The sequence below is a fragment of the Lobosporangium transversale genome (assembly GCF_002105155.1).
Source record: "Lobosporangium transversale strain NRRL 3116 chromosome Unknown BCR41scaffold_125, whole genome shotgun sequence".
In the NCBI taxonomy this organism is placed as follows: Eukaryota; Fungi; Mortierellomycota; class Mortierellomycetes; order Mortierellales; family Mortierellaceae; genus Lobosporangium; species Lobosporangium transversale.
Genome location: NW_019029103.1, coordinates 1 through 10781, shown reverse-complemented (window position 1 = coordinate 10781; position 10781 = coordinate 1). Strand labels below are relative to the sequence as shown.

Sequence of the window (10781 nt, the reverse complement as noted above, 5' to 3'; positions counted from 1 at the left end):
ATATGCGTTCGACCCCTAAGCCGCTTGGCGACGGGGCTGATGTCTTCGGGCAATCCCGAAGATTGAAGTCCAATTCATTGGATCGTTAAACGATGAATTATCCTTTATTTAAATGACGGAAGGCGTGAGAGAACTAACTTATTAATGCCTTTTTTTATTAAAGGCACCAACGGATTCTCTTGTTAGCTGGAAATTCATTAACTAATTTTACTACTAAAATTTAGTAATTTAGTAATCGTTTTTATCTCTTATTAGAATTTAATATTTATAACCTTTATTAGTATCCTTATTGAATGCAATAATAATTTTATTATTACTTCTTCTTACCTTTGATCCGCTTATGCCGATCTACAAACACCAATATTAAACACCATGCTGTCGGTATGCAAATTTGGCCCGAAGTTAAATAAAAAATAAAAAAAAATATGTTAACAAAATTATTACAAAAAACTTTATTCCTTAAAAATCTTTCCTTTTCTAAAAAAAGCTTGTGCTTTTCTACTGAAATAAATAAAAATAATAAATATAATTTATTATTATTTATTATTTTATTTTATTCTATTTATATTTTTATATCAATGTACTATAACATTGTTTATTGTTCTGATGATCCTAAACCACCTGTTAGTTTAACTGTTAATGTTAATGATGTTTTAAAATATGTTGGTGGTGCTAGTGTTATTTTAGCAGCTGGTAAAGCTTCTACATCAGTTTTAAAAACTTTACCGCCACATCAAAGATTGCTAGGTCTTGGTGTTCTTACAGGAGTATCTAGTGGGTCATATATTGTTAGTGAAGGTATAAAAAATTTTAGATCATATATAGAAAAATCTAATAAAAAAAATGTAGATTTATCACTAAATTCTACTCTTAAAGACCTTCCACAAATGTCAAATGTTTCAGCTGAATCTAATATTGTTTTTAATGATCAAAATTTAAAAGTAGGAGTTAATCAAGATCAAATAGTTTTAAGTAAATTTAATTCTAATAAAAATGTGTTAGATAATGCTGCTAATAATAGTGATATTGTCATTAGCTCAATATCTGAAAATACTGGATTTTTACCTGTATTTAGTGATAATCCTTTTATGGAATTACAATATTGCGTATATATGTTTTTATGGTTTTCTTTAGTAGCTTCCATTTGGTTAATTATTAATATCGTTGTTTTAAAATATGGAGATATTCTTATTAATAAATTTAATAATTATAAATATTTATTTAAACTATTGACATTATATAAATCATATAATACTTTCATGCTTTGGTTTTGGTTGTTTATATTAATTTATTCTGTTATTGTATCTTTAATTTGTGTTGGTTTATTAATTGAAAATTCTTCACTATTTATAAAAGATATAAATGAATTTGAAAATTTTAATGTTATTGACAATATAATTGTTTTTGGTACATTGTTTAAAGCAAATTCTATTAATAAATTAAATAATAATAATAATAATAACGATCTAAATACTAGTAATGATTTAAATTATAGTACTATGGATTTTTATACAAAATTAAATGGAAAAATTCCTATTAATCAGTTTGACCCTAACAATTTTGGAAGTAATGGTTTTTATAGAATAAAAAATATTTTATATTCAACATCTTTGGATTTACATGTTAAACAAAATCTGTTAGAAACATGTTTTAAAGAGCTCTGGGAATATGAATTAAAACAATATTTCCAAAATGCTAAATCTTTAGATAATAAAGGTATCTATATTCTAGTTGAAGTATTATCTATATTAGAAAAAGATTTTAATTCATTATTTTCTAATAATAGAATTATGAATAGAAAGGAATATCTTAAACCTATATCTTGTTTAGAAATTAGTAGTATTATTTCTATTTGTTTATCTAAAGTTCTTCCATTTATAGTATTTAAAAATGAAGATTTTGATAAACATGTTACTACTCTCTTTGAGTCTATTGGAATACTTCTTTATAAAGAAGTTATTAAAAATAATTATATAAATTATGTAAATTCTCTATCTGATAAAGAAAGTAAAATTAGTTATAAAGATTATCATTTAGATAATTATAACTATTCAAATGAAGATGCTATTAGATTAGGGGCTTTTGTTGTAATGTTTATTGGAGATAAAACTGATTTATATTTTATTGATAATATTAAATCTGATTCTAATGTTACTAAAAGAATTATCTCTCCTGGAAAACTATTTGAAGATTTAATGCATAAGTTTGTTTTGTTTGACAGTTATGAAGCCCCTATGATTGTAAAACCTGTTGAATGGGTTATTAAAAGCATTGTTAAGTCTTCAGAAGATAGTAAAAATAAAACAATTAAATATGGTGGTTATTTACAAAATGATAAAAACGATTTTGAAGAATTAATTCGTAAATCAAAACAAAGTATAGGTACTTCTATTATATTGGATAATAATATCGTTAGTATGGTTAATTATATGTCTAGTATTCCTTTTAAATTAAACAATAATGTTTTAGAATATCTAATAAAATTAATATTAAACCATGATAATATTGAATCAAATAAAAAAATTATAAATGATCTATGTTTATCATTTCATCCAGAAACAGAATTATTAGATAGTTATAAAAAAGAACTTAATAAATGTATTAATAACAAAAATAACTCTAAAAAAAAATTACATAGTAATATTAATGATTTTAAAAATATTATTTATAATATTACGTCTCATAATAGTAAATTTTTATATAATAAATCTATTTTAACTATGGCTATTTTATATAAAGATATTAAAGAATTTTATTTCCCTTTAAAATTAGATTGGCGTGGTAGAATCTATATTAAAGGAGGAGTTTTAAATATCCAAGGAGGTGAATTAAGCCGATCTTTATTAACATTCAGTAAATCTGTAAAATTAGACGATCTTGGATTAGAAGCATTAAAAATTTATTGTGCTAATTCTTTTGGTAAAGATAAAATGTCTAAATTACATAGATTAGAATGGGTTGATGAAAATATTAATAAAATTATTGACGTTAACTCTATGTTTTGGGTTAATGCAGATGATAAATTAATAGGCATAGTATAAAGAGCCTTGATTAAAAATACTACCTCTCTTATAGAGAGATATGATTATATAAAGCATCCTTGAATGTTATTCAATATGTATTTAAATGGATAAAAAAAAAAAAATATGCGTTCGACCCCTAAGCCGCTTGGCGACGGGGCTGATGTCTTCGGGCAATCCCGAAGATTGAAGTCCAATTCATTGGATCGTTAAACGATGAATTATCCTTTATTTAAATGACGGAAGGCGTGAGAGAACTAACTTATTAATGCCTTTTTTTATTAAAGGCACCAACGGATTCTCTTGTTAGCTGGAAATTCATTAACTAATTTTACTACTAAAATTTAGTAATTTAGTAATCGTTTTTATCTCTTATTAGAATTTAATATTTATAACCTTTATTAGTATCCTTATTGAATGCAATAATAATTTTATTATTACTTCTTCTTACCTTTGATCCGCTTATGCCGATCTACAAACACCAATATTAAACACCATGCTGTCGGTATGCAAATTTGGCCCGAAGTTAAATAAAAAATAAAAAAAAATATGTTAACAAAATTATTACAAAAAACTTTATTCCTTAAAAATCTTTCCTTTTCTAAAAAAAGCTTGTGCTTTTCTACTTCTTCCTTTTCTTTATCTATATTTGATTCTGATAAATTATTTAATTCTTTATTAAATATAGATGTTAATAATAAAGAAAACTTTCTTTATCTTAAAGATATTAAGATTGATAAAAATATTTCCCTTGAAGGGAAAAAATTTAAAAAATATTATAATCTAGGCCCCGCGGATGGTATTTCATTTAGATCTAATATTATAACTTTTTTATCTAATCTTCAAGATTCCCAATTATATGCTGTGTTCTTCAGAGTACTTTCTACCGACGGTGGATTTATTTCTGCTGATAAACAAATTGTTTTAAACAAAAATATCGATCCTGATATTATCATTAATAGAATTAATAATAATTTAAATTATTGGGAGTCTTTTTATGAAGTTTCCACTTCTTCAACTATTATAGCTGAATATTTTCCTTTTAATGCAGCTTTAGATAATCCATTGGATAAAAAAATAAAAGGAATACATTTTATTCCAAAAGATATAAAATCTAGTTTAGGTTTTAATTCTAATTATTTTAAAAGTAAAAATATACCTTTTAGTATGGATATTTCAAAATATGGTATTTTAATTAATAGAGATGATAATTTAAAAATAGGAACTTTTATGAATAAAGATACTAGATTTGTAATTCAAGAAATTGATATTAATACATTAAATGTTAAGGTTTATGATAAAACAGATATTAAAATTTTAGAATTTACAGATGAAAATTTCGGTGATTATTTTATTAGAAATGTAAACGATTTATATATTAAAATAGATCATAAAGAAAATGTATTATTTATTGAAAAAACGTTTAATACTAAATTTGTTAAACCAACTTCTCGTGAATTAGTAGTTAAAAATAAAATAATTACTTTTGACATAGAAGCTTTTTTACATCCTATTAATAAAGAATATTTTAAATATTTAAATATTAATGAAAATAAATCTGAAAAAGATTTGAAAATGTTTATTCCTTTTGCTTGTGGTTTTTATGATGGTCAAGCATCTTATAAATTTTATTTATCAGATTTTGATAATTATAAAGATATGCTTAAAGCTTGTATATTTGAAATGGCTAAACCTAAATATAATGATTTTACTATTTATGTTCATTGTGGTGGTAAATTTGATTTTATTTTTATAGTAGATGTCATTAAAGAATTTAATGATGTAGAACTTATAGGTAAACAAAAATTTACAGGTAAAGATTCAAAAATTATAGGATTTGATATTAAAGTGTTTAATCCTATATATAAAGATAAATCTAAAAAATTTAAAGGGGTAACTTTAAAATTTAGAGATTCTTATAAATTATTAGCACAACCATTGCGTGACTTAACAGAAGAATTTAAAGTTGAAAAAATAAAAGGTATTTTTCCTTATATGTTTCCAAACTCTTCTAATTTAAATTATATAGGAGAATTTCCAGATTATTCTACTTTTAATAAAGAGGATATTTCATTTGATGAATACTCTATATTAAAGAATGAAAATCCTAATTCTTGGAATTTAAAAGAAGAGTGTTTTAAATATTTAGATAGTGATTTAATAGGACTACATCAAGTATTAATGATTTTTAGCAAATTGATTTATGAAAAATATAGACTTAATATTACAAAACTATTTAGTATCTCTTCGTTAGCCATGAAAATTTTTACTAGTAATTATTTGAAATCTGATAATATAATTCCTATAATAAATAATCGTAAAGTTCATAAAGATATAAGAAATGCTTTATATGGTGGTAGAGTTGAAGTTTTTAACCCAATTGTTTCTATAAAATCTTATATGTACGATATAAATAGTATATATCCTTGGGCTATGATAATGCCTATGCCTGTTGGTTCTCCTATTTTCTCTACTAATACAGATTTAAATCAATTATTTGGTATTGTTTATGCAACTGTTATCGTACCAGAACATGCAGACCCTATTCTTCCTTTTAGAACTGAAGATGGTCAATTAATATTTCCTAAAGGAAAGTGGACCGCTTGGTTCTTTTCAGAAGAATTAAAGAATGCTCAATTTTATGGTGTTAAAGTTACAGTACACCATTCTTATATTTTTGATAAATCAAATGATTTATTTAAAGATTTCATTGAATATTTATATGAAAAAAAACGAACTAGTAAAGATAGTAAAAGAGCTATTTATAAACTTATAATGAATAGTTCTTATGGTAGATGGGCTCTTAAATTTTTTAAAACTGTTATAGATGTTGTAGATGTAAAAACAGCGGAACATCTATTATTAACTCATAATGTAGAAGAATATATAAAATATAAAAACGATAAAGTATTTGTTAGATACTCTGCATTACCAGATGTAGAACAATGTAATGATTATAATGTCGATTACGGTTTGGAGTTAATTAAATCTGTAAATTCTCAACATGATAGTATATCTTCAATTCCTATAGGAGTAGCTATAACTTCTTGGGCTCGTATTTTGATGTCTTCTTTTTTATTTAACCCTTCTAACCCTTGTTCATATACAGATACAGATTGTGGAATATTTGCTAAAAAACTACCTAAATCTTTAATTACTGATAAATTAGGTGGTTGGAAATTAGAACATACTATAAAAAAAGGTTTATTCCCTTTAGATAAAGTATATTCTATTGACTCTATTGAAAAAGGATTGATTAGAAAAAACAAAGGTGTAAATAATAAATTATCTACTACAAATTTTATAGATTTATATAAAGGTAAATCTATAGATTTAACAGAGAAAAGATGGATTAAAGATCTTTCTTGTGGATTAGTTTATGTTGATAATATGGACATCTATATTAACAATATTTATTCTAAAAGAAATAAAATATTTTACAAAGGATATTGGATCGGTACTGAACCTTTAACTATATTAGATGGTAAGATTATCTATAAGCCTGTTTTATCTAATTTTTCATACATAAACTATTTATTTATAATACAACATAATCTAATTAGACTGTATGATAGTATTGATAAATCTTTAGTTATATATAAAAATCAAGATGTGTCTTTAGTTATATATAAAAAAATATAGTGTTAATTTAATTATACCTAAAAATAAAAAGTTTTCTTTTTATTTAATATAAAAGTAATTGTTATTATAAAGGGTATCAGATTTGAACCTGAAATAATAATAAGTTATTAAAGCCTGTGTTTCGTTTAATAAAAACTCAACGTTTTTTCCCTTCTAAGTATTAAATTGCTTAGAGGGGTTTTTTTCGATGAATAAGTAAAGATGAGAATATATTATAAGAAATTGGCTTAAAGCTTTTAGTGAAAAAAACCCCCCACTCCAAATTATGGATGTGAGGGGAAAAAATAATATTTTAATTTTTTTATTTTTTTTTTAATTAAGAAAATATAAAGATTTAGGCAAATGATACTCTAAATTTATGTTTTGTATTTTAGGAGGCGTAGGAATAGTATAAGGTTTATCATTTATTGTAAATTTACCTTTTTTTACTATTACAATAGATTTTATACAATCTACATTTGTTTTATGAAATTTCTTAAGAAACTTATCATTTTTATAAATAGAAACAAAAGCATTTTTAACTAAAATACTTAATGTATTTATATCATTAGCATGAGAACCAAAACAATCATGAATAGTAAGAAGATCTATTTTATTATTAAGATTTATTAAACTTTCGTATAAAAGAAATATATTACAAGCATCCATACTATGAACATAATTAGGAATTAATCCTAATTCTTGTTTTTTAATATTTATTATATCTAAAGGTTTTCTTAATGTAATAGTTTTTCTTTTTGATAATACATTGTTTACAATATCATATGTTGTAAAATCAACATATTTTTGTTTAATAGATAGACCAGAAGGTGTAACCCATACTACAGGTAAATTTAAAATAGATAATATATTAACCATACTGTTAAAGTATTCTTTCAATTCATTTAATTTAGGATATGAAACATATAAAGAATCATATATAATATGAGAAAGTTTAGATATATCTTTAATTGTTAATAAAACATCACCATATTTTTCTGCCTCAATTGCTTGATATAAATACATTTTAGAATTTGGTTTATCAATATTTTCGACTAAATCTTTCTTAATAAATCTATCTCTAATTAATTGTTCACATATACCGTGTGGTGTAATATTATAAGATATGGTCATTATTGGAACTTTAATAAAAGATCTATCTATATTTAATAAAGCTAGTTTAGAATACTCTATGTCTTTGAAAGATAATTCTTTTATTCTAGATTTTATAGGTTCTATCATAAAAGAATATATATCTTCAGGTTTCATTTCTTTTGAAGATTCTAATAGATTTACTTTTTCAGCTAAATTAATATCTTGGATCATTGCTGAAAGATGTTGTAGTCCATTACAAGTAGCATCAATTAAAATAGGTAAAGAAGATTCAAAGTTTTCAGGGTCCTCATAATATCCTTTTAATTCAAAACAACAAGCTAATGCTATTAATTTATCATCTGCATTAACCCAAAACATAGAGTTAACGTCAATAATTTTATTAATATTTTCATCAACCCATTCTAATCTATGTAATTTAGACATTTTATCTTTACCAAAAGAATTAGCACAATAAATTTTTAATGCTTCTAATCCAAGATCGTCTAATTTTACAGATTTACTGAATGTTAATAAAGATCGGCTTAATTCACCTCCTTGGATATTTAAAACTCCTCCTTTAATATAGATTCTACCACGCCAATCTAATTTTAAAGGGAAATAAAATTCTTTAATATCTTTATATAAAATAGCCATAGTTAAAATAGATTTATTATATAAAAATTTACTATTATGAGACGTAATATTATAAATAATATTTTTAAAATCATTAATATTACTATGTAATTTTTTTTTAGAGTTATTTTTGTTATTAATACATTTATTAAGTTCTTTTTTATAACTATCTAATAATTCTGTTTCTGGATGAAATGATAAACATAGATCATTTATAATTTTTTTATTTGATTCAATATTATCATGGTTTAATATTAATTTTATTAGATATTCTAAAACATTATTGTTTAATTTAAAAGGAATACTAGACATATAATTAACCATACTAACGATATTATTATCCAATATAATAGAAGTACCTATACTTTGTTTTGATTTACGAATTAATTCTTCAAAATCGTTTTTATCATTTTGTAAATAACCACCATATTTAATTGTTTTATTTTTACTATCTTCTGAAGACTTAACAATGCTTTTAATAACCCATTCAACAGGTTTTACAATCATAGGGGCTTCATAACTGTCAAACAAAACAAACTTATGCATTAAATCTTCAAATAGTTTTCCAGGAGAGATAATTCTTTTAGTAACATTAGAATCAGATTTAATATTATCAATAAAATATAAATCAGTTTTATCTCCAATAAACATTACAACAAAAGCCCCTAATCTAATAGCATCTTCATTTGAATAGTTATAATTATCTAAATGATAATCTTTATAACTAATTTTACTTTCTTTATCAGATAGAGAATTTACATAATTTATATAATTATTTTTAATAACTTCTTTATAAAGAAGTATTCCAATAGACTCAAAGAGAGTAGTAACATGTTTATCAAAATCTTCATTTTTAAATACTATAAATGGAAGAACTTTAGATAAACAAATAGAAATAATACTACTAATTTCTAAACAAGATATAGGTTTAAGATATTCCTTTCTATTCATAATTCTATTATTAGAAAATAATGAATTAAAATCTTTTTCTAATATAGATAATACTTCAACTAGAATATAGATACCTTTATTATCTAAAGATTTAGCATTTTGGAAATATTGTTTTAATTCATATTCCCAGAGCTCTTTAAAACATGTTTCTAACAGATTTTGTTTAACATGTAAATCCAAAGATGTTGAATATAAAATATTTTTTATTCTATAAAAACCATTACTTCCAAAATTGTTAGGGTCAAACTGATTAATAGGAATTTTTCCATTTAATTTTGTATAAAAATCCATAGTACTATAATTTAAATCATTACTAGTATTTAGATCGTTATTATTATTATTATTATTTAATTTATTAATAGAATTTGCTTTAAACAATGTACCAAAAACAATTATATTGTCAATAACATTAAAATTTTCAAATTCATTTATATCTTTTATAAATAGTGAAGAATTTTCAATTAATAAACCAACACAAATTAAAGATACAATAACAGAATAAATTAATATAAACAACCAAAACCAAAGCATGAAAGTATTATATGATTTATATAATGTCAATAGTTTAAATAAATATTTATAATTATTAAATTTATTAATAAGAATATCTCCATATTTTAAAACAACGATATTAATAATTAACCAAATGGAAGCTACTAAAGAAAACCATAAAAACATATATACGCAATATTGTAATTCCATAAAAGGATTATCACTAAATACAGGTAAAAATCCAGTATTTTCAGATATTGAGCTAATGACAATATCACTATTATTAGCAGCATTATCTAACACATTTTTATTAGAATTAAATTTACTTAAAACTATTTGATCTTGATTAACTCCTACTTTTAAATTTTGATCATTAAAAACAATATTAGATTCAGCTGAAACATTTGACATTTGTGGAAGGTCTTTAAGAGTAGAATTTAGTGATAAATCTACATTTTTTTTATTAGATTTTTCTATATATGATCTAAAATTTTTTATACCTTCACTAACAATATATGACCCACTAGATACTCCTGTAAGAACACCAAGACCTAGCAATCTTTGATGTGGCGGTAAAGTTTTTAAAACTGATGTAGAAGCTTTACCAGCTGCTAAAATAACACTAGCACCACCAACATATTTTAAAACATCATTAACATTAACAGTTAAACTAACAGGTGGTTTAGGATCATCAGAACAATAAACAATGTTATAGTACATTGATATAAAAATATAAATAGAATAAAATAAAATAATAAATAATAATAAATTATATTTATTATTTTTATTTATTTCAGTAGAAAAGCACAAGCTTTTTTTAGAAAAGGAAAGATTTTTAAGGAATAAAGTTTTTTGTAATAATTTTGTTAACATATTTTTTTTTATTTTTTATTTAACTTCGGGCCAAATTTGCATACCGACAGCATGGTGTTTAATATTGGTGTTTGTAGATCGGCATAAGCGGATCAA

At 23.0% G+C, this 10781-nt stretch overlaps 3 protein-coding genes across 3 annotated transcripts; 2 read left to right on the top strand and 1 right to left on the bottom strand.

Moving 5' to 3' along the window:
- Window positions 1-578: 578 nt before the first annotated feature.
- BCR41DRAFT_391027 (hypothetical protein) lies at window positions 579-3041 on the top strand (the record flags this gene model as incomplete). Its single annotated transcript, XM_022028320.1, has 7 exons — window positions 579-798; window positions 850-972; window positions 1003-1147; window positions 1496-1716; window positions 1867-2007; window positions 2038-2382; window positions 2740-3041. 7 exons carry the CDS (start codon window positions 579-581, stop codon window positions 3039-3041), a joined length of 1497 nt encoding a protein of 498 aa, XP_021875005.1.
- Window positions 3042-4250: 1209 nt separating this feature from the next.
- Window positions 4251-6662, top strand: BCR41DRAFT_315955 (DNA polymerase type B, organellar and viral-domain-containing protein; the record flags this gene model as incomplete). The annotated part of the gene is made up of 1 exon (XM_022021227.1): window positions 4251-6662. One exon carries the CDS (start codon window positions 4251-4253, stop codon window positions 6660-6662), a length of 2412 nt encoding a protein of 803 aa, XP_021875004.1.
- A 312-nt stretch (window positions 6663-6974) lies between these two features.
- Window positions 6975-9611, bottom strand: BCR41DRAFT_343728 (hypothetical protein; the record flags this gene model as incomplete). The annotated part of the gene is made up of 1 exon (XM_022022342.1): window positions 6975-9611. The coding sequence occupies one exon, from the start codon at window positions 9609-9611 to the stop codon at window positions 6975-6977; it is 2637 nt and encodes an 878-aa protein (XP_021875003.1).
- Between the last annotated feature and the right edge of the window lie 1170 nt (window positions 9612-10781).